General features: G+C 42.9%; 1 protein-coding gene across 2 annotated transcripts in view; it reads left to right on the forward strand.

Moving 5' to 3' along the window:
- The window catches only part of EDA2R (ectodysplasin A2 receptor), a 28,380-nt gene extending 13,059 nt beyond the window's left edge, over window positions 1-15,321 (forward strand). The window contains exons 2-8 of one of the 2 annotated variants that reach the window (XM_012553178.3): window positions 1,100-1,210; window positions 2,997-3,175; window positions 4,601-4,686; window positions 5,453-5,617; window positions 11,869-11,994; window positions 12,458-12,885; window positions 12,975-15,321. In XM_012553178.3, coding sequence (XP_012408632.1) covers window positions 1,124-1,210; window positions 2,997-3,175; window positions 4,601-4,686; window positions 5,453-5,617; window positions 11,869-11,994; window positions 12,458-12,885; window positions 12,975-13,010 — 1,107 coding nt within the window. In that variant the 5' untranslated portion in view covers window positions 1,100-1,123 and the 3' untranslated portion in view covers window positions 13,011-15,321. Of the gene's footprint in view, window positions 1-1,074; window positions 1,211-2,996; window positions 3,176-4,600; window positions 4,687-5,452; window positions 5,618-11,868; window positions 11,995-12,457; window positions 12,886-12,974 lie in introns of both variants that reach the window. The other variant, XM_031944407.1, reaches the window with a different exon arrangement.
- The last annotated feature ends 8,906 nt before the right edge of the window (window positions 15,322-24,227 follow it).

Raw genomic sequence — 24,227 nt, forward strand, 5'->3', positions numbered from 1 at the left:
AATGAGGGATGTGGACCAGATAAGCTTGGGGGGGGGTCTCTTCCAATTCTAAATCTCTTGTCATATAAGAGCAGTGGGGAGTTTTTTTTTCTTCCCAGGGATACCATTAGGAGTATCTTTTATCATGTGGGTTTTATTTGGGATTATATCCTATGACTGTGACTGTAGGGTCAAATTTTGGCAGAATTAGAATTGTTCTGTTTGTCTAGTGATTTCAAGTTTCCCCAGGGCCCTCCTTGTGCCAGCCTTGTAAGATAGAATGCGTTCATCCGATTAGAAAACCAAGATTCGAAGGAAGGAGAGCACTTGCCCGTGGTCACATCGATTCAGTAGGGCTTCTGATTTCAAATCCAACATTTTAAAAAATTACCCAACATTGTATTGGGAGAGAAAATTCAATGCCATTTGTATTTCTAGAAAAAACTGCAGTTTCAAACATGCTTTCCTTGAAATAGCTTTAGGAGGCAGGGAGTCAGAATATAATGATGGCCATTTTACAGAAAAGAAAACAGAGTCTGAGGAAACGTAAGTGGTTTTCTCACAAGCACAAGACAATAGTGATGATACGGGGATACTACATCAAGTCATTCAATGTCCAAGCCAGTGTTCCTACCATCGTGGTGTGATGGTGTTCCCTTTAAAAAAAGAAACTTAGCCAAGGCTCAGAAAGAGTCCAACTTCTTCTGTTTCCTAAGCCCTCTAAACACATTGGCTCCTATCTGGGCCCCTCTCACCAAATCCTAAGCTCGGAGTGATATTTGTGCCAGATGAGGAAAAGGGGGATGGGAGTCGGTTAAGAGATTTGCCCCCATCCTCGGTAAGCTAGGACTGAGTCTGAGATGGCCCCACTCCCTCCCTGACATTACCCCCCACAGCTCTCTTGGCAGTACACCAGGCTATTTCTGCACCTCACTTGTTGCCAAGAGCATAGTCCCTAATTCTGGGTGGCATTTGACAGAGAAGGAAGCCGCCCCACAGCTAGTTAAATAGCAGCAATCCTGAACCTCAAATCCAAGGCTAGTGTCCCTCCCTCGGCACTGTGAGCAGCCGCATCTTTCCTTGCTCCTTTCTCAGACCTTCCCTTGGTGTCCACTCCCAGCTCCCCTACTCCTAGACCGGCAACATGGAGTGCCAAGAGAATCAGTACCGGGACCAGTGGGGACATTGTGTCACTTGCCAACAGTGTGGCCCTGGCCAGGAGCTCTCCAAGGTAAGACCAGCTAGAACATCTCTTTTTTCTGCCCTGAAAACAGTGGTGGTGGGGGAGGGGAGTTGAAGGGATTCAGAAGCCATCAATGGCCAAATCAGGCAACTCCAATCGGGAAGGCCGAATACAGCCCCATGGTCCTATGGGCGATGTCTCTTTGGGAAGGAGGCTTTTAAAAAGTGTCTGTCTGTTGGATTAGGTGGTAGTGGCTGACTAGAGGGAGGACTCCCCAGTTGTATCTTTCCTGTCTCCAAGAGGGTAACTGTTCCTCTCTGGGATCTGGGACAAATACCCAACTACCCTTGGAGAGGGTCCAGGCTGGCTCAACCCTGAGAATTGTCTCTGGTTGGTGCCCCTGTCATGAGCTTCCTCTTGAGACAACTATTAGAACAGGGAAGAGCCTTAGAGATCCTAGACCAAGTTGAATTTTTTTTTAATTTCATTGGATAACACATTATCAGCTGTATTATAAAGCCCTTTTTACCATCCTTGGTCACCAAGTTGAATTTTCTACAGAAGTTTTCTGACTAAGGTCAGAAAGGTAGTGAATGACAGAGCCAAACTAGAGTACTTCAGGAGATCTAAGAAGGGTTCTTGGTCCCACACCTAATCTAGCAGAAATCCCCTCCATGAAAATCCTAGGATTTAAAGTGAAAGGAACCTTAGGAGATGATAGCTTCTGACTCATTTTATAAATGAGGAAACAGGTTCTTCAAGGTGAACGACTTGTTCAAGGTCACAGAGGTAGTAACTGGCAGAGCCAGGATCTGCTCCTCAACACGGGATCCTGAAGACCTTCAGTGATAAGGACTTTGGGAGACTGTGAGACACACAGTGATGGGGAACCTCCCCAAATTCTCCTTTCTACTTTGGGACAGATGAGTTTTTTAATGTTTTTCTAATATATTTATGTCGTTCTTGGTCTTGCCTGTCTGATTCTATATGAAACTTTGACTTGAAGTCAAGAAGACCTGGATTAAAAATACCACCTCAGGCACTTCTGAGCTGTGTGACCCTGGGTGGGTGACTTAAGTGCCTTCAACTATAAAATGAGGTGGCTGGACAACATGCTTGAGGTCCCATCCAGGTCTAAAGTTATGAGAGTGATCATATCCCCCTGTTAAGTCTTCTCTCATCTCTATCCCCCTACTCACACCACCCCATTTCCTCCAACTACACCTGATTCTGGCCTGATTTTCCTTCTTAAATATCCTTCTTAAAAGGGAATGCTTATGACTGACTATAGTGATCCAGGTGGGGTCTAGGCCTAACAGTATATAGAGGCCCTTACCTCTCATCTCCCTAGGGCAGGGAGCCAACCCTTTCGAATACTGACTGAGATGGCAACGTCTTTTTGGTTCACCATGTTCTACTGTCATTTCATAGCTCCACTAAAGTTCCCGGGCCGTTTACATGTCTACTTTGGCCTAGTCTCATCTTCTCCACCTTGTACTACAGTCACTAAAACACACACACACACACACACACACACACACACACACACACACATACACATACACACACCATTGCTGCTGCCACCACATCCTCCACATCTGCCTTCCCAGGCGCCATTCCCAAGAAGCCATACCACATCCCATACCAGAACAAGTTGGTTATGTGGCTTCCCCTTATGGAATAGGGGCAAACAGTCATTCTGGATCAGAAGCCTTCTAATTCCACTGTGTGGCCATTTTGAAATCTTTATGAGGGGCTTGAATTAGATGAGCTTCAGGCTCTCCAGGGAGAATCAATAACCTGCAATTTATGTCCTCTGTTTACTTCCTGCCAGGAATGTGGCTATGGGGAAGGAGGAGATGCCTTCTGTACCCCTTGTCCCCCCCGAAGATATAAAAGTGGCTGGGGCCACCATAGCTGCCAAGCCTGCCTAACTTGTGCTGTCATCAACCGAGTCCAGAAAGTCAACTGCACTGCCACTTCCAATGGAGTCTGTGGAGACTGTCTCCCCAGGTGAGCTGATTCCCCTGCATGGAGACCACAGATTCTTTGCAATGGGAAGGAAAGCTTTCACTCCCTTTTCCAGAGGACTTTATGTCTTTTAAAATACTGTCATGTAATTAATCCTGCTTAACCAACAGCTTAACAACTTTCTGAGGTGATGGCCGTGTGCTTGCAATGGTATATGGGTAAATCGCTTTACCAGTGCAGACCTCCGCCTTCTCATCTGCATAATTCCTTTTTTTGGGCAGATGGCCTTTGAAGTCCCTTCACAATTGACCATTCATCTCTAAACCTACGACCTTGGATTCAGAGACCAATTCAGGTGATTGAGTGGCCTTGGCAAATCTCTTGGCCTCTGAGTCTCAGTTTTCTTGTATTTAAAATCAGGTAGTTCCAGATGACTCCTGGGATTCCTTCCATTTGACATCCTATGTTCTATATTTACCTTTATGTAAACATGTCCTCTCCAAGACAGCCTGGCTCAGGGGAGAGAGAGTGCAGCGCTAAGCTGCCCTCCAGATGCAAAATAAAGACTTGTTGACTGATCGAATCCCAGCTCTGATCTATCATTAATTCCACGTTTTATGAAATTTGCATCCCTGACGTTCCTTGATACAGGAATAAAAACACATATTCCTTCCTTCACTCATTCAAAAGAAGCTTTTTAGGTCCCTACTAGCCAGGCAAGGTAGAGTACTAGGCAAGGCTGCAGATTCTGAGGGTGCACCGCGTAACATGTGATGGGCCCTTGAGCAAAGCCCTGTGCAGAGAGCCCTTGAAGGTTTAATAACATTCTTTTCCTCATTTTATGGATAAGGGGATTGAGAAGCAGTCTATAGATGTGACTTTCCCCAGGTCAGCTTGAGTAAGTGACAGGATCTGGTCTCCGATCCATGTCTTCTTCCTTTTAACATAGTATTTTTTCCAGCCTGGCCGCTCTGTGTAAGACAAAGGTACCTACCTGTCTGGCCTCCACCAAATGGCTATCGGTACCCGCTTATACAATGGCAGTGTTTCTTTAGGATCGATTCAGCTCATCCCCAAGTAGGAATGCTTTTCCTCTATGACTGATTGCCACAGACACTTAAAAGTGAGACCAGATCCTACCAAACTAATAAGGATAACAGGATCTTTGGGGTTGCTTCCAGCTTCAGATCTGAGACCCACTAACTAGAGACCAAAGTCCCTCATGGAATCATTGGTTTAGAACCAGAACTGACCTCAGAGGTCAGTTAGTTCAGGTTTTCTTATTTTACAGGGAAGGAAACTGAGGCTGAAGGTTTCCTAGGGCCACATAGTAAATGGAAGAGACCAGATTTGAAGCACAGTTTTCTGACTCTAGACTTCAAAAACAGATCTAGAGATGGAACATCTGTACATATTTGGAAAGCTATGTACCTTCTTCAAGTTCTTTTCCTATTTCCTAATCTACAGGTTCTACTGTAAGACCCGAATCGGTGGCCTTCAGGACCAGGAGTGCATCTCATGCACCAAGCAGACCCCTGTGTCGGAGGTTCAATGTAAGTACCTTTTCCACTTCTCTGGAAGATAAGAGTTAGCAGGATAGGGAGGTAGGAGCTCAGAAAGCACCATAAGGAGTCTTGGGATAGACAGAAAGGAGAACATAGAAACATCAGCTGGGAAAATCCAGAGGGACCTCAAGCCATAGAATGCCTGAGCCATGAAGAGAGGACTTTAGACCAATGGTGGACAGTGGACGGAGCACAATTGGGTCACTTGGGCCTCAATTTCCTCAATAAAAAGTAAAAGAAAGGCTTGGAACCAGATCAAAAAATAACAGAACTGAAGCAATCTTTGTGCAAAGAGAATACCCACTTTCACATAACCAATAAGGCGTTGTCCGTTCTTGGCTTGAAAAGGACCTGTGAGGATATTTTGAGTTCCTCTGATGATAGAACATCAGGGTTAGAAGGAACTTTGGAGATCTTCAAGTTTAAGAAACTCATTTTGTGGGTAGTTTGAGAAGGGTGATGATTTTCCCGGGTTATTAGGCCTTATGATCATACAATGAAAAAATGGAGGGCCCAGAATCTGTGCCCTCTCACCTCCCAAGTCTTTCCACCACACCACACTACTCTACCCCAGTAGGAAGGGGATCTCAATGCAGCGACCTGTTAGTAACCAGGATGAGGAAAGGCCTTTGACACTAGGATGTGAGAGACACACAAAGGAAGGTAGACTCTGGCCTAGAGGTAGCCTACTCAGCAAAGCTGAGAGCCTATTATCTTGATCCATTCTGATGTTCCATCCCATCTTATAACACAGGTGCCTTCCGACTGAGCTCTGTGAAGCTTGAGGTGCCCACGGCACCCCCTCAGGAAGCCACACTCATGGTGCTAACCAGCAGCCTGCTGATTGTTTTTGTTCTGGCCCTCATATCCTTTGCCATCATCTACTGTAAGCGTTTCATCAAGCGCCAATTCCGGCATGGTAAGGCATGATACTGATGATGCTGAGGTAGCATTTATGCGATGTTTTTAAATTTTACAAAATGTTTCACCTATATTCTCCTATTTGATCCATCCCCACAACAACCTGAGGAGGTAAGTGCTATTATCTCCATTTTATAGATGAGGAAATTAAGATTAAGTGACTTTGCTCATATACACAGAGCTACAAAATGTCTGAGGCAGGAATAGAACTCAAGTCTTCCTGCCTCCATGTCCTGACACTCAGTTCAGCACTCTGTCTGCTACTTCTTGGGTGGCATGAGTGAGGTCCAATTGACTGAGGAATTTTCTGGGACCTGGAAATAAGATAGACCTATAGGTAGACAGAGTAGACATTGTACTTGATTTCAAATTAGAGGTTCTAGGAGCGAATTCTGATTTTGCTGCTTTCTACCTGTGTGATCTGGGCAAGTTGTTTCCCTTCCCTGTACCTCAGTTTCCTCCTCTCTCAACTTAGACTAGATGACCACTGAAATCTCTCTCAATAGTATCTATGATACTATGTATAAAGATCATACTTTAAGAAAAAAAGCAAATCCTATCTGTGTTAGTATTCTTGCTGAAAATTAAACTGGAAGATATAAAGTGGAATTTTTAGCAAAATGAAAGGAACTCATAAGATCTCCTCAGAATGGGAAATAAAAGTTTGCTCATGGTAGACTCATTGGGCCTATAGGCAATAATAAGAAATAGCATTTTATGGGCTACTTGATCATCTCATTTTGTAATGTGTATGAAGAGTGGATATGGATATGAACATCCACCAGGAAGAAAATCATAGCTTATTTACCAGAAAAAAAAAAAACTTGACAATATGAAGTTGGGCATCTGGGAGGGAGGGAGAAAATATGTTTGGGATTAAGGCCTAAAAAGACCCCAAAGCTTATAGAGTGGCCTCAGTGGTCTTGGCCTTCTCAATCATGAATACTTTCAGAAGAGCATGAGAAGGCTCTCCATGTAGTTAGCCCCAACTAGCATGATGAAAAATGAAATTGACAAACAGAAAACAGCTGGTTACTCATGTGGGAGTCATTTTTAGCATCAGGTGTCTGTGCAATCAGATCATTGACTGGTTAAAGTAAAGGTCAAAGCCCAAACCAAATTAGAAGAAAGGATGAACATGAGAAGACACTGTGTACAATTATAGCAGCTCCATCCTGAGGTATTCAAGTAAGCTGTTGACCCTGAAACATGAGCAATGGATAAAGAAAAAGAAACTGACATGGACCATCACCATTTGCTCCAACAGTGTAGCAGATGCAAAGTAGTACCACAACGAGGAGGCCAAAAGAGCCCAGAAACCACTTTCACCAAGTATTTGCTCTTCTTGCCAAGACGAGAAACACTATAATCAAGGATTTAGAATAAACTCATATGAAAAAATACTGTTCAATATAATATATATTAATATAGTCTCACAATATAGTTGAATATAATATATATATTAATATAGTCTCACAAAGCAGTGGAAAGCAGTAAAGGATAATAATTTGTGTGCGACATACCTCAATGAGATAACCCCATTAACCTTTGAAGACGGAACTGAAAAGGAGAGTAACAAATAGATGTAATATTGAATAAATTTGACCACATTTGTACAATGAACTACTCTCATCCTTGGTGATAGTGGAACCATCATAGGGTAGACCATACTACTAATCCAGGAATTGATGTACCATTCTAGGAAATGATACTTAAGAAGATAAAGCTGTTCTCAGATCAGTCAGTCAGTCAATAAACATTTCTTAAGTACCTTCTTTGTGCCAGACTCTGAGCTAAGTGCTGAGGATACAAACAGTGGTTGGTTGGAAGAAAAAAAAGAAAAATTTAGAACACTAGCTTTTGCAAAAGTGAATGTTGAAAAATATCTTTGCATGTATTTTGAAAATAAAAAACTATTATTTATAGGAAATAAATATATAAATAGAAATAATGGTGAATAAAAAATAGAATAAATAGAAATTGAAAAAATGATACTACATATAAGGATAGTTCAATCAAGAAAAATGAGGATTGGGGTTATGTTGGTTCCAACACATGCAGAGCAGTTTGTAAATTTTCTGGGTAAGCATATAGATCTCAGAAATCGGCAAATGCTCCAAATCGGGATTGATCAGTTGTTTTGTTGACTGGCTTGACTTCAGAAAGTGATGGAGAAAATAATAATAATAAGACAGCTCTTGCATTTTCAGAGAGCTTGATGTTAAACATTTACCAGCATGTCCCTCAGTAAGGTAGTTTTAGGGAGAATGCTAACGAACATTGCTTTGGTCTTGTTGAGTTGAAGTGTTAGCGGGACAACAAGTGGAGATGTCTAGATGGTATTGGAGCGATTAGAGAGTCTGGGGCTTAGATGATATGTCATGAATGGAGTTAGAAATTTGGGAGTCTCTGCTTCAAATGGTAGTTGAGGTGGTGGAAGGGACTAAGATTCCCAGGTAGGAGCATGGAGACATAGAAATGAAGAGAAAAGTAGAGGGGAATCATCAACAGTACCTTGGGGGAGAAAGTAAAGTCTGAAAAAAAGCATGGGGAACCAGCATAGAATAGGGGTTTGCAGAACTCTTTCATTTTCTTTTCTTAATAGAATTTTATTTTTCCAAACACATGAAAGATGGTGTCCATCATTCACCTTTGCAAAACCTTGTGTTTCTGTTTTTTCTCCCTCTTCCCTCTGCCAAGATAGCAAGCAATCCAATGTAGGTAAAACTTGTGCAATTCTTCTAAACTTATTTCCATATTCATTAGACTGCACAAGAAAAATCAGATCCAAAGGGAAAAAAAAACTATGAGAAAGGAAAAAGAAACAAGCAAATAACAAAAATGATAAAAATGGTGAAAATCCTATGCTTCGATCCACATTTAGCACCCATAGTTCTCTCTCTGGATGTGGATGGCACTTTCCATCCTAAGTCTGTTGGAAGTGCAGAACTCTCAAATATGATCTCATTTGAGCCTCACAGCTCTGGGAGGAAGGTATTATTATTATCCCTACTTTAGAAATGTGGACACTGAGACAAGCAGAGATTAAGTGACTTTGCCTAAGGTCACCCAGTTAGGTAGTTTTAGAGACAAGATTTGAATTCAGCTCTTCCTGATTCCAAATCCTGCACTTTATTCTTGGCCCTACCTAATTGCATTAAAGAGACAGAGATAGACTCGAGAGAACATGGCATCTCTGAGGCTGAGAACCAAGAGGAGTCCTGTAGTAAGAGGTGGTTGCCATTATCCCAAAGTTGTTGAGGTCAAGGAAAATGAGGAGTAAAACAATGATGGTCGAAATGTGCATCAGGAAATCGTTCATGACCAATAAGTATCAGATCTGGGACACAGTTCAAACATTCATTTTGTTTGAATCTCCAGTGCCTAGCAAACCAAAGTGAATGTGTCAGTGTTTCTAAGAACCTTAAGTCATTTTCAAAAAAGTCCCTGTTTTTGCCCCAAAGGAGTTTAATTTAATGGGGGAGAGGGGACAGGAAGGCTAAGGCCCACATATGACAAGACAACCAGGAATACTGGGAGGTGGGTGATTGTATAGCAAAAGACTAGGATGACACAAAGAGTTATAGGAGAGAAAATGGAAATTCCCTTGTCTCCAGCTCTGATACCATAAGTTTTGAGTGACTAGAATGCTGCATTTGAAGGCAGAGGGACGCATCTAGCTGCATGACCTTTGACATTTCCCTCTTTGGGCCTGCTTCTCCATTGGTAAAGCTAGAGGCTAAGGTCTGGTGAATTCGAAGGTCCCTGTCAATGCTATATCACCTGATCATGGCTACTTTAAGGCCAAAGATTGTACATTGACAGGAGAAACCAGGGCCTTGCTTGAAAGACAGTAGGAGAGGTACAAAGTCAAGCATTGAAGAGATGAACAAGATGGCGTAGCTGGAACCATGTGGCTGAAGGAGTGCTAGGTGTGGGAAGCAAGCAGGAGACAAGCATAAGAGTTGCCAAGCAAAGTATCACTCATAAGGTTGTACAAGTAAGTCACCAGAGAAAAGATTGGATTCTCCAGGAGAGTTAAGAACAGGGCAGACTTCCGTTTTTTTTTCCATCTGAGTCACAGTCTTTTCTTGCAAAGCAGACAATTGAGTCAAAATGGCTCTGAATACAGGGCACTGGCTTTCCTATTCAAGCCGGGGTCTGACAGTGGTATAAGCAAGACTTGAGTAGCAGGAAGATGGGCCCAACTTGAGGCAGCTGAACCCGAGACTCAGACCTACCCTATATTGTTATTAGCAGGATACTCTCACTTTTCAAAGCCTCATCTACCAAAGGAAGATAATACTCAATGAAGAGCAATTTAAATGAGCCAAAGATTGGTAGGACTTCCATATGGAACAGCCACTAAATCCAGACATTTTCATTCTTGAATGGAAAGAGCCAGGAAGGTACGCGATCCAAGAGAATAAAATCTTGAGGTCAAATATGTCTTTGGTCACTGCTGCTAGACAGCACTACTAGGTGCCACCCCCTAAAAAAAGATTTCTGGAAATAAAAACATCCAAGAGCAAGCAGGGATAGCTAGATGGTACAAGTGGTTTGAGCCCCCAGGCCGCCCCGACTTGGGAAGAATTGAATTCAGTGCGTGATTCTGGAGCCTTCTGTACCCAGAGAAAGGGCTGTGAGGACTAAGTATGGATCACAACGTAGTATTTTCACTTTTTTGTTGTCATTTGCTTGCATTTTGTTTTCTTTCTCATTTTTTCCCTTTTTGATCTGATTTTTCTTGTGCAGCATGAGAATTGTGGAAATATCTCTAAAAGAATTGTACATGTTTAACCTGTATTGGATTACTTACTATCTAAGGGAGAGGGGAGAGGAGGGAGGGAGAAAAAAATTGAAACACAAGGTTGTTGAATGCTGAAAATTATCTATGCCTATGTTTTGAAAATAAAAAGCTTCAAAAATATATGTGATCCTGGGTAAGTCACTTCACATCCATTTGCCACACCTTTGAAAAGCGTGGCTAATACTACCATCTACTTCCCTTGCTTATTGTAAGGATGAAATACTATTTGTAATATTTGGTCATAATTTGTAATATTTACAAAATGCTTAGTGTAGTGACTAGCATAGAGTAAGTGCTATATAAATGTTTAACTATTACTAAGCACCTACTATGTGCCAGTTCCTTGAGTAGGCCCTGGGTGTACAAAGTCTCTGTCTTTTGGAAGCTTACATTCCACTTTGGGGAAACAACATCGGTCAATCAATAAGCATTTATTTTTTTTTAAAATATCTTTTTATTTTCAAAACATATTCATATCGTATTCCCTTCTATGTAAATGTAATGTAAATTATAATGTAAATGTAATATAAATTATAATATAAAAATAATGCAAAAAGTAGATATGTATCAGCATATTAATCAGTGTCTTAAACCATTAGGAAAAAATGTCACTGAAAAGAAAGACAATGAAATCGTATTCCAAGTGCAACTGGCTATCCTTGAATTTGTAATCAAAGACAGCCTAGAGTGGTGGAATATGGGTCCAGAGGTTCACGATCAAAACCCTGGCCAACCTCATTTTACAGATAAGGAAACTGAGGCCCAACAAGGGGAAATGATGTACCTGGAGGCCTCAAAATTTGCTTCGGGTCCCCCGATTTCAAGCTTATGTTAACTAGTCCTTTCTGACACACTGGCTTGTCTACAATCCTGGGTCCGGGAATAAGACCCAAGGAGAAGATCAGTCAGATGCTGATACAGTTTCTAACCTTTCCCTCCATTGCAATCAATGTTTTGGTCATAATGGATGAGGAAAAGTCCCAACACTGAAAAGCAGAGGATGAAGTCCCAGAGTTGACTCAGAGCTCAACCAGTCAGCACTAGTCTAGGTCTTTATATTTGGACTAAAAACCAGACTAGCTCCAGAGGATAGGACTGGGCCCATTGTCCAGTGTTGGGCCCACCATCCAGGCCTGGGCCCTCAGCCTAACTAGTAAACTGTCCCTAGAGGCTGCCATCACGTGGTCACTTATAGCTTGGAAGTAACAAAGCCAATAGGCCTTGTCACCCCTCCTTTGCATAGAGACCCCCGCCACTGCCATTTTATTATCTTAATATACTAAACACAAACAAAAGCCTGGCTTGGAGAGCTGCTATCACAACTGTGGGCAGGTAGGAGCTAGGGAATAAGTTGGGAAGGAGGAGGGTAATAGAGGCAGACCCCTCTTCCTTTTGCTTGCCTTCCTCCTCACTCATTCCCTTCTTTCCTTCCCCTGCAGGCTTCATTGGGTCTCCAGACTTTCGGGGACAGAGAGAAATATCTCAGGCTTCTGATTATGCAGGTCTATGCCACAGCAGAGAGCTGGGCATGAAGAATATCGGTCCCGTTGTCGAACAAAATGGAGGTGAGTGCCACTTCCCTCTGGGTTAATTCCTTGGGGTTCCTTACACAGTGTGGCGGCTCCCTAACAAAACCAAAGCATTTGAGCCTATATTCAGGAGGTTTGTAGATACCGGCTATAAGTCCTTTGGCCGGTGGACCAAAGCCTTCTCCTCAAGGCTAGTAATCAGAGCTTCTTACCAGAGTTCTGTTCCTGGAGCCAGCTACTTCCCAGCTCAGGTGTGATCATCAGAAAGACTTTCCGAAAGTGAAAAAGAAGGTAAAAGGCATACAGCTGGTGGCGAAACAACTGGGCGGGATTCCATTTCCTGGCTTTTGTCCTATAGAGGGGACAAGTCAGTTCCGTACCTGTAATGGCCAACCCATCATGGTGCCCGGCCGTGAGCGCATGAGATGCCCTAGTTGGAATCAAGTCCTATTGTCTGATCTGTGGGCGCGAGCCTTTGACTTTGGCTTTCTGTTTCCAGCCCCCGAGGATTCGGTTCAGTTTGTGGCTGACAGTCCAGCACCCAGAGCAAAGGAAAGTGAGCAGCTTCATCAGTTACAGTCCAATCTTGAGCCTTATCCCAGGAAACTGGCTTGCAGCACTACTGACGCCGCCCAGGCCCTCATCCATACCTGCCCACCTTCGGAGGCCCAAGCCGATCTGACAGGGCACCCCCTGACACTTCCCTCCTGCGCTTCGGAGACACAGTCGTGCTGGGCCCATGCCCCCGTTGAATGCACTGAGCTGGATCTTCACAAATTTTCGAGCTGCAGCCCTTACGCCAGTGTGGAAGGGCACCGGGAAGCTGTCATCTGGGCCACGCCGGGGGGCGCCGGAGATAGAGTGGGGTTCACCCCTTCCCTGTACCACTTAGAGGGAAAGTCTCCTGCACCAGATTCTTCCTTTAAGGTAACTAATGTCACAGTAGGGTGGGGAATACAGAAAGAGATGGATAAGAGATCCCAATGGTCAAACTACCTTCTTTGCTTCCTCCTTAGGTCTCTTCGGCCAATGGTGGCCACACATCCTGGTAAACTGGCAAGCCGCCTCCTGAATGGACTTCGAGCTCCAGTATCGATGACTTATTCCATATCTGCTCTGCAAGTGGGGGGATACAGTTGGCTCCCTAGGCTAGTCTTCCCTCCATTTTCCAAAAACAACTGATTTAACTGTTTGAATGATCTTTCTTGTGTTTGAGCAAGGGGAGCGGGTGCCGCCACCCACGCTACTGGACATTTCTTGTATTTTTTTTTTTTAGTAAATTCCACAAAGGAATATAAAGTTAAGAGGAGAGGTCATGGTAAAAAATGAGATTTTTTACTAGCATATCTAACCCTCAATCAACCTCCCCTCCCCCAGTCTCCAGCTTTTTAGAGGTTGGCGAAGAATCTGAATTTATATAGGTTTTGAACATTCACTTGAAAAACCCATGGTAGCTCTGACTGCCAAAACAGTGGTGAGCCCTGGGAAAAAAACAGACTCTGCTTTGAGAGCCCAGGGCCAGATGGTTTCCGGGAGCCAGTCGTGTCCGATGCCCATCCCCACCAACTCAGGAAGTGCCCGTTCCGTGGGCCACCTTTTTGACTTTCCGGCTGGTTGGTAAAGACTTGTGCTCACCCGGTGTCATTCCCAGCTACTTCTGGGATCCCTCAACCACAATTTGGGCTGAAGACAAATTTTTTTTTCCCTTTGACTTGGAAAATGGAATGCCAGCCTCAAAGACCTCAGAAGGACTGGGGGTTGGAATAGGGAATCCCTCATGGGGCTCAGGGATCATATTTATGGTGCTTTTGTGAATTCAAGACCTCTTCTGCCTCATACCTGTCTGTCAGCTACTAGAACAGCCCCCCCCCCCCCGACGCCCAAGATTCTAGAGCATCAGTTTGCAAAGGCTGGCCAGCCAGCTGACTTGAACTGTATTTTTCTCCCCACCCCTGTGACCTGTCAGCTCTGACAAGTCTAACAATTATTGAGTACCTTCTTTTTTACAAGGCCCTGTGACTATTCTGATGGATGGAAATGATGCAAGAACTTAATTTATATAAGAAGCTGTTGAGAAGCTTAACAAACCTCAGAATATTCAGGTTGTGCCTCTCCCCCACCCCGGGGATATTGGGGGGAGGAGCAGCTTTTTGGTGGGCCTCCTCCCCCCCCCCCCAGCTGTGCTCCAGAAGCCTCAGAGAAACTGCACAACACGTTACCATCTGAACAGGCCCTGATCCCCAGCAGGCACCCTCTTAACAGAGGCTAGGAACACCACAGGGGCTCCCTTCTTCCTTCTGGTCTGAATTACTCAATCCCTCTCTGCTTTTAGGGATCTCAGACATGTGTGTGTGTGTGTGTGTGTGTGTGTGTGTGTGTGTGTGTGTGTGTGTGCTGGGGGAGGGGGAGCCTGCCCAGGGGTTGGAATGAATCAAGGTTGTATTTTGAAACTTAACTGGATACTACAATATATCCAGTCTGCCCACCGCAGCCTTTACCCACTCCTGTGCTCTGGGCTCGCTCCCTTCCCTATCTTTGGCATATGATGTATATGGGGCTTTGAATTGGGGGTGAGGAAGACAGGACAGTAGAGGTGATTGCTCTGTATACAGTTGAAGACATTTCCTGGTTTTGTTTTGATTTTTTTTTAAACTGCCTTTATATGGAACCTGAGGTTGTCATTTTTCCAGAATTGTAAGAGATAGTAAGTATGTGATTTCCTTCCCTCAGAGTGGAACGTTTTGTGTATCCCTTTTTATAATTGAGACATTTATTGTAGAGAGCCTAAAAATGGTTTTGAGGTTCTTGTTTTTCCAGAATTTCAAGAAGCTTTGAGGGAAATGATGTCAGGATTGGGAGTTGGGGTGAGGTGGAGCTTGGGTGTAAATTTAGGGACAGCAGTAGAGCAAAATTGCACTAGCAGATCCAGCTTGGAACATGGCCAGGGACTTACCAGCCCCGACAGATTCTGTGTGCTTAGCTCACTGTGGGCAGTGGGGGCAAGGTCAACAAAAGGGGCCCAGAGGGAGAATCTCTGGTGAAATGACCACAATCCAGTGGCTTGTGGGAAGATCTGAGGACAGTCTTAGAGTATTTTTTGATCAACCATTTTTTAAAAACTTCTTCTGGTCTCCTCTAGGAGACATGGGGAGGGACACTAGCTTTGAAAGTGATAGGCTTATAGTTTCTCCCCTCAGTGGGCCCTCAAGTTTCCCGCTTGATAAAACTGGGGATTTGGAGAACGAGTGAGGGGTATGTTGTGCCCCCTTTCCAGCTCCGAATGAAAAACTTTATTATTTCCTATGTTTTTCATAATTTAGTCTTTTTTTTTTTTTGGTACAGCATGATTTCTTATTAACCTCACTGGGGATATATATATATATATATATATATATATATATATATATATATATATATATATATATTTCTTTTTCTGTGGATTTTGAAGTAGCAGTTCAGACCACATGGTTTGTCTTCAAGAATTAAAATTTGTGAATGTGTTTTCAGAGAGGATTGTGTTCGAGCTGTTTTGCCACATATTGGTAACAGGGAAGAAGCAACCCTTGTTTCCTCCCTCATTCTCCTCCTCTTCTTCTTCCTCCTCCTCCTCCTCCTTCTTGGCCAGTTGCCAAGCCACTATGCTTTCTTGAGCCTGGGAGCAACCAACTGGCCAAGAGGCCCAATTTCCCCCTTTCCAAAGCCTTCAGGTGCTCAAGTCTCTGCTCTCGGAAAAGGGGGTCTGCCCCATATTTACTGGATGTTGTTGCTGCCAGAGGTGTGCTCTTGGACTCTTAGGGAAAGAGGAGCATATATTTCCTATCAAATGTGACTCTTACCTTGGAGCCTTTGCTAAGGCCAAATTAATTCCCCATCAAACTGGTGCTAATGGGTCATCCGATTCATCCCCTCCACCCCAATCCCATCTGGGGCCAACTGCAGCATGGCGGGCTGGAAGGGATGAGACCTACTTTTTTTCTGTAAATACTGTATAACTCAGGACTTTCCACACTGGTGACTTAGGGAACCCCTTTGGGATCTGTTTTGTTATTCCTGAATCCAAAACTCTGTAGGTTCTACGGAGCCATTGGCTAATGTAGAATGTAGGCAACTGAACAACTGAGTCACTCAGGGTAGCTGATTACCACCTTGAAGTTGCCGGGCAGTAGCCATGGACCAAGGATTTCAGGACCAGATTACATCATTCATTTCGGATAAACAAAGTTGCCTATAGGCTAGATCCATCTGGACCAGGACAGGCCAAGGTGGGGCACCTGAAGTAAAATCATTGTGGATTTGGCAGTCTAGTCCAGGCAAGGGAGCAAGGTCTTTTTTTTAATTTTTTCTTTCTTTTTTTGCAGGTTACTGTATCCCCTCATCTCCTTTTTTTCTATAACAATGGGATATGTTTTCTGTTTGTTTTTTCTTTTCTTTTCCAGTCCCTTCTCCCATCCCCCTTTTTTTCATCTACTGGTAAATGATGATGAAACTAGAATCCTGTTGACATGAATGATAATTCCCAAGTCCTTGACGGAGACTTTTTTTTAACCACAGTTCGTGCTGTATTAACAAATGGTCAAGGACTCCGAGTCCCAGTAACTGCTCGATGCTGGGAGATATGGACACTGTGTATGGAAATTGGGGATTACACAAGCTTATATGCTAAACTTCCCTACCTCACAGGGAATCAATTGTTGTGAGGACTTTCCTTAGTTAGAAGTGTGTATAAACTGGGTGATGAGTGATTATTATATTGTTGTTATTATATATTGTATTGTGCTTTCCCTAGAAGGGTTTTTTTTTTTAATTGGTAGTTGATTTCATGCCTATGAAAGATCCTTCCCAAGTGGCTGCCATAAGGATTCAATTTCTAGAAGGCTGAATTCAGTTAGCGACTTCCTTTAAAAAGTTCTAATGCCATCCATTGTCATCAAGTGGGATTTGAACAAAGCTCTATTTCTATACTTATGAACAAGGGTTGGGGATATAGTGGAAATACAGAAAAGCTCCAGTGGGTTCTATAGGTGAGAACTGCTGGCGGGGAGAGAGGTGGGGAATGAAAGGGAGGAGGAATGAGTGAGAGGGGGAGGGGGCAACCAAAGGGGACGGGGGAAGAGAGAGAAGGGGAGAAGAAGAAAGGAGGGTGAGAAAGAAGGAAGAAGGGAGAAATAAAGAGAAGACAAGGGAAGACATGAAAAAAGAAAGGGAGAGAGAAGGGGAGAGAAAGAAAAGGGTAGAAGGAAGGGTGCAAGAGAAAGAGAGCAGGAGATGAAGAGGAGGAAGAGAGAGAAGGGGGCAGAAGCTGCCTTTCATTTGCCAAAACATTGTCTTTTCCCTGTTTATCTTTCACTCTCCCACATGGTTCCTTCTCCCCCCACCCCCACCCTCCATACCGTGATACCAAGGAAAAGGACCACTTCTCCCTACTATTTTCTTCTTTGATCTTTCCCAGATGAAATTTGCTTAAGAAGCAGCTTTTAAGGGACAAGCAGCAAAAGGCTTTTCTTTTGTAAACATATCACAGTCGGCTTAAGCAAAAGTCACTATGATTGTCGGTCTGACTATAATAATGGGTTTTTGTTGTTGCTTTTTTTGTTTATGATTTTTCTTGTCATTGTTTTTATTAGTTTCGTAGATGTGGAGCTAGAAGGGCAATCAGAGACCATGTGGGTGAGGCCTAAAATAAAGGCTTGAACTGATTGGCTGCCCCAGTCACACCGGAGTGTAGTGGCAGAGGCAGGAAATTGGCCCCGGCTCCAAGATTTACTGGCCTCTGTTCTTGCCCTTTGGGGCGAAAATTCTGACACGTATCTATATGTTTTCCAACCATGAGGGATGCTGTCGGGGAAAACATGGCCTGCCAGTTCTAGAATTACTTACTTGGAGTTAAAAAATCTGAGTTTAAATCCTGGCTGTGTTACTCATGTGAACCGGGTCTCACTTATTGATAAAGAAAAGGCCTCTGGGTGTCTTTGTAGCTCTAAATTCTAAAATTCTAATAAATAGCCTTTTAGGCTATTTTGTGAAGCAGGGGGGCGTAAGCAGGGAACCCCATAGGGGAATGGAATGACTGCTCCATATGTATTTTGGCAGCATTTCCAGGGAATTATTAGATAGTTTAAGATTTGAAGGCTTGTTCTCAAGCCCAAGAGGTTGGGGCGGGGGGAGAGGAGTGGGAAAGGGGGTCTCCTACCCATGGTTGCTCCATCTTGGGTCACTTATTATCTAGGGGCTTGGCGGCCCCCTTACTTGGAAAAGCCTGGGAATTTTATATTAAATGTATGATTTTCTGATTTTCTGTTGTAATAGATATTTATGGAGGTTTTGCAGCTCTTTGGACATCTTGCATGTTTGGCTCAAATATGTTGGATCTGTTTTTCTGGTTCTCTAAGAAACCTCCTAATTGTCCGTGAAATAAAGAAACAAAGCAATATTGGTGTTTTGATGAGTTTCTGGGGCTCCACGTGCCAACTGGTACATGAGGGGGGATAAACTTTGTCTCTAGTCGGCTTCTCTGTCGCCCAGTGGATCTCTAGAGGATGAGCGATGTGAGATTAGGAAAGTGACAGTTGAGCTAACATCTTGAAAATTATTTTCCTTTAAGCTTCACTTAGGACATTGAGGAAAGAAAGGTAGAATTGAGAATAGAATTGAGCTAGTGAATACTGATTGAATCTAAGGCCTGCTTCTTAAGAAAGAAAGTTAAGAGTTGAGAGAAAAGACTTTAATAATAATGGCTCCTGAAGCTATAATAGACTAGGCGGGTCTACCTGCTGAATTCAGTCCACTTCTCTACTCCTGATGAAGGGTGCAAGCCTTCTTGAGTCTGGATGAAGGCATCTAAGTTGCTCTTTAAATTGTTATGCTGGAAGATTCCTGCCTGGTTGTTAATGATCCTTTTATATGGTCCGGGGATACTTACATGTTTCTAGGCTGATTCAGTGCCCTCCTCTTTGATTTGGGAGTCAAAGTTGGGCCTGGGACTTTGCCCTGCTTCCAGCCATCCAGCCCTCACAGTGGTATTCCACCAGTAATATAACTTCAGCGGGGACGCTGTCTGGACAGGATGGCTACAAGTGGGGGCAGCTTGTTCAGGGATGCCGGGGACCCCCAAACCAGGATAGAAAGAGCCGCGTCTACGGCTGGCGATAACATGGGCCCGGTGCCTTGAGCTGATAGCAACTGCAGAAATCACCCGTCCTGTAACATTTGGAGAACCTGAGACTAACCTCACTTAGATGATCATAAATTGGGAGTGGAGCGGGACTTCAGTAGCCCCAGGGATTCAGTCCAAGCCTATGGAACCATCCCATCTTAGAATCATGTTTTCTAAATGCTTAAAATACAAAACTCTTTAAGATGTCTCCCTCTGTATCTCTCTATCCATATATCTCTCTCCTCTCTCCTCCTTCCTTCTCTCCCCATCCTCTTTCTCCCTCTCCTATATCTATCTGATGTCTGCCATCTGCTTTCCAAGCAAAACACTAAAGTCTACAGTAATAATAATAATGGCTAGTATTTATGCAATTATTATATTCTATTATTATTATATGACCATACTGTATGCCAAGTACTGTGCTTCTGTACTTTACAAATATCATCTCAGTTCATAGCAGGGAGTAGATACTATATTATCTCCATTTTGCAGTTGAAGAAATTGAGGCAAACAGAAGTCGGAACTTGGCCCAGATCACATAGCTAGTAGGTGTCTACAGAAGAGTTTGAGCAGATCTTCCTGACCCCAGGCCCATGCTCATACCAGATGCCCAGTAAATAACCCAATCTCATTTTATAGAGAAGGTTGGAGACGAGGTCAAATATTTGATGCCCAAGGGTCCACATAAGATTGTAAATCACATTTTGAGTGGACCTCAGTGGACCAATCCTTTACATTACAAGATGAGAACAGGCTCCCGAGGAAATCAGTTAAGATTTTAGGATTCTAGATCTAAAACTGGGGGAGGGGTGTGCCAGAGATCAGTTCCAACTCTTTCATTTTTTTTATTTGAGGAAACAGGCCTAGAGAGGTGGAAGTGACAGGTGCTAGATAAGGAAACTTGAAGTCCCAGGGAATTTAATTTGTGAGACAAGTTAACACATGTAATGAGCAATTGGAGGGCGGGATTTGAATCCATTGTTTCAGAGCCAGTCTGCCCATGCCTTCTCCACTGGCAAAACCAATGTAATGTATATGAAACCCGATTCTACCAAAAAGCCATTTAAGCCCTCCAGAAGGAAGTGGGATTTCTCCTCCCTTACAAAATCTCAAAGATATCTCCTACACTTGATTCTCCTCCAGAAGACTGAACTGCTCCTACTTCCATATGCTAATGAATGGACCTCAAGAAATCATATCATCCTGTCCAGCCCCAGCAGGAATGCCCTGAATATCCCTTACAAGGTCACCTCGACATCTGCCGGAAGGCCTTACAGTGACAGGAACCCACCATATCACAAAGCAGCCCCTTCCCTATTATTGTTCTGTAACAAATGAGCAGGCCGATTTCAGAAAAACCTGAAAAGATTTACAAGCACTGATTCCGAGTGAAGTGAGTAGAGCCAGGAAAACATTGTACACAGTTAACAGCGAGATTATGTGTGATGATCAACTATGCCAGACTTAGCTCTTTTCAAGCAATACACTGATCCAAGATGATTCCAACAGACTTGGGATGGAAATTGTCATTTGCATGCATAGAGAGAACTATGGAGACTGTATGTGGATTGAATCATAATGGTATTTTTATCTTGGTTGTTATTTGATAGCTTGTTTTTTTCTTTCTCGTAGGTTTTCCCCCTTTTGATCTGATTTTTCTTTCATAACATGACAAATATCAAAATATGATTAAAAGGATTGCACATACCCACATCATTTTGCTTGCTGTGTCGGGGAGGGAGGAGGTACAAGACAGAGAGAGAAAATTGGAACGCAAAGTTTTACAGAAATGAAAGTTGAAAACTATCTTTTCATGTATCAGGAATGTAGTTACAAAAAAGCAGCCCATTTCACCTTTGAACAGTCCGTTGCTGCTTTGGGTTTCCCAACCCCCTCACAGACACATGTACACACTTCCTTGTTCAGTCATTTTTGGCCAAACTACATATCTTTCTTCTATGTGGTAAAACGGATCCCGAAGATGGCTTTTTCAGACTGCTAACAATGGGCTCTTCATCTGATCCTTAGGTCAAATTCTCTCCCTTCTCCTTATCTAGCCCCCTTCCTAGGGTCCATCTAGCCATGTCTGCCCCCCAAATTGGCCCAAATTGTATATTTTATTCCAAATGCAGTCTGTTATCTGTCAAATTCAATCGACAAATATTACAAAATGCCTACCATGTGCTGAACACAATGCAGTACTTACTTGCACTGCCCCTGGAATCGGGACGACCTGAGTTCAACTCCAGCTTCAGATAGTGTGACTAGCTGTGAGACTAGCTTCTGGACAAGTCACTTCCCCTTTTTCCTCATCTGCAATAGTAACATCTACCTTCCAGGGTTGTTAGGAGGATCAAGGGAGATGATATTTGTAAAGTGCTTTTAATGCAGTATTTGGCACATAGGTAAATACCAATTAAATGTTAGTTATGATTTATTATTTAATAATACTTCAAGCACTTTTGAACACCGAAAATAGTATATAAGCTTTTAATTTGATTTCCTTATTTGTTGGCTATCATTAAGATCTAGAGAGATGCAAAATAGATCAAAGGCACTAAGCAGCTTGGGGAATCGGGAAAGATTTCATGTTGTTACTGAGAGAAATACATATCCAATAGGTAGTTAGAGCTTGAACTTTGTCTCGAAAGAAACAAGATAAGAGATGTAAGAGAGTAAGTAAAGAAGGCAGAGAGTGCATATCAGGCACGAGGAACACGCCAGAACAATCTTAAAGACATAGCAGATGGCTGTTGTATACACAAGAAAAAGTAGGAAAGTTGATTTGGCATAAAATAGATGCATACTTCTAGGTCTGTACTAAATATTAATATGTACTAAAATTGAAAAGGTGTGATGAACCAATGTTGGGAAAAGGTTAAGGTATTAAGTAGGATAATTTACAATCAGTCCAACTTTTAAAAACTCATTTTTACAACTGTGTAATGGAAGGAAGGAAGTGAGGAGAGATCTGAGGTAAGGAGATAAAATTAGGAAGCTATTCAAATAGTCTGATTAAGAAGTGATAAGGGTCTGAGAGGGTCTTAGCCAGTATCCAAGAGGAAAAGGTGACATGATCCCATGAAAGCTGAATGCTGCCTGAGAGATTCAAAGCTTTAGGGAAATATTTAACAGAATAAATCAAAATAGCAACAAGAAAATCATGTTCATTCATTGCCTTCCAAGTTAACGTGTAGCTCACAGAAATCTGTTTCTAGTTGAATTGGAAGCCACTGGTCAAGAGTGCTAAATTTTGTAGAGGGGTCGGGAAGGTTGAGGACTGAGGAAAAGACTATGAAATTTGACAATTAGGAGATTAGTAACTTTGAAAGACAGAGCCAAGATGGAGGAGTAAAGGCAGGAACTTGCCCAGACTCTCTCCCCCAAACAGCTCCAAATTCCTTTCAATAATGATTACACAAATTTTAGAGCCACAGAACACCCAAAAAGACAGAGTAGACCGTTTTCTAGCTGAAGGAAACTTAGAAGGTCAGCAGAAAAGGCCTATGATACCAGGTTGGGAATCCAGGTGCTGTCCCGGTACAGACCACACTACAACAGCCCTGGACCCACTCCCAGCCAGGTCCCTGAATCAGTGGTGATGCCGCTGGCTTCCAGACCTCTCAGCTTAGAGACACCAAAGAGGACTTGAAAGGTCAGCAGAGAAGGTCTGTAGAACCAGAGTGGGAGCCCAGCACGTAATCCCAGCACAGGCTGTTCCACCAGTGCAGCCCCCGCCCTGGCCCTGGCCCTGGTCCCAAATTCTGTTCTGCATCATCCCCAGCCTGGATCCTTAGCATCAATGAGATGGGACCTCTGAATCAGCAGCAGTGCTGGAGGCTTCTGGACCTCTTGACCCAGGAACACCAGGGAGGACTCAAAAGGTCAGCAGAGAGGATCTGTGGACATGGAGTGGGAGTCTAGTGTGCAGTCCAAACACAAGCCAAGCCAGCACAGCCCTGGCCCCAACCTGAGTGGTTAGTACACTAGATCTTGCAACTATAGTGGGTGGGGACACAGCTCCAAGGCTGGAAAGAGTGCTTGCAGTCAGATTCCTAGAAGGATCTCTGAAAACAGCTGCACAAACCCCCTGAAGCTTGGGACAATGCACCCTCCACCTTGGAAACAGAGCCCTACTTTAACAAAGAATTAAAATCCAAGTAATAGACTAGGAAAACGAGCAGATAACAGAAAAAATTTCTGACCATAAACATTTACGATGGTGAAAAGGACGATCAAAACACACACTCAAAAGATGATAACAAAGTCAAATCCCCTACATCCAAAGCCTCTAAGAAAAATAAGAATTGAGCTCAGGCCATGAAAGAGTTCAAAAGGGACTTTGAAAATCAAGTGAGAGAGGTAGAAGAAAAATCAAGGAAAGAATTGAGAGAGGTGCAAAAGAAAATACAAAAAGCTAATGAGGAAAAGAATGCCTTAAAAAGCAAAATTAGCAATTGGGAAAAAAAAGGTTTGCTCACTGAGAAAAACAATTCCTTAAAAAAATAGAGCAATGGAAGCTAATGACTTTATGAAATCAAGATCCAATAAAGCAAAAACAAAAAGAAGAGAAAAAAATGTGAAATAACTCACTGGAAAAAACAACTGACCTGGAAAATAAATCCGGGAGAGGTCATTTTAAAATTATTGGTCTACCTGAAATTCATGATAAAAAAGAGTCCTGAGCATCATCTTTCAATAAATTATCAAGGAAAACTGTCCTGATATTCTAGAACCAGAGAGTAAACTAGAAATTGAAAAAAATATACCAATCACCTCCTGAAAGAGATCCCAAAAGAGAAAATTCCCATTGTAGCCAAATTCTAGAACTCCCAGGTCAAGGAGAAAATACTGCAAGCATCTAGAAAGAAATAATTCAAATATAGTTGAGCCACAATCAGGATAACACAAGATTTAGCAGCTTCTACCTTAAAGTAATGGAGGTCTTGGAATATGATATTCTGGAGAGTAGTGGAGCTAGAATTGCAACCAAGAATCACCCACCCAGCAAGACTGAATATAATCCTTCAGAGAAAAATGTGGTGGTTATTTGATGTTTTCAAGCAATCTTGATGAAAAAATTGTAGAACTGAATGAAAAATTTGATTTTCAAATA

Source organism: Sarcophilus harrisii, chromosome X (genome assembly GCF_902635505.1).
Source record: "Sarcophilus harrisii chromosome X, mSarHar1.11, whole genome shotgun sequence".
Taxonomy (NCBI): Eukaryota; Metazoa; Chordata; class Mammalia; order Dasyuromorphia; family Dasyuridae; genus Sarcophilus; species Sarcophilus harrisii.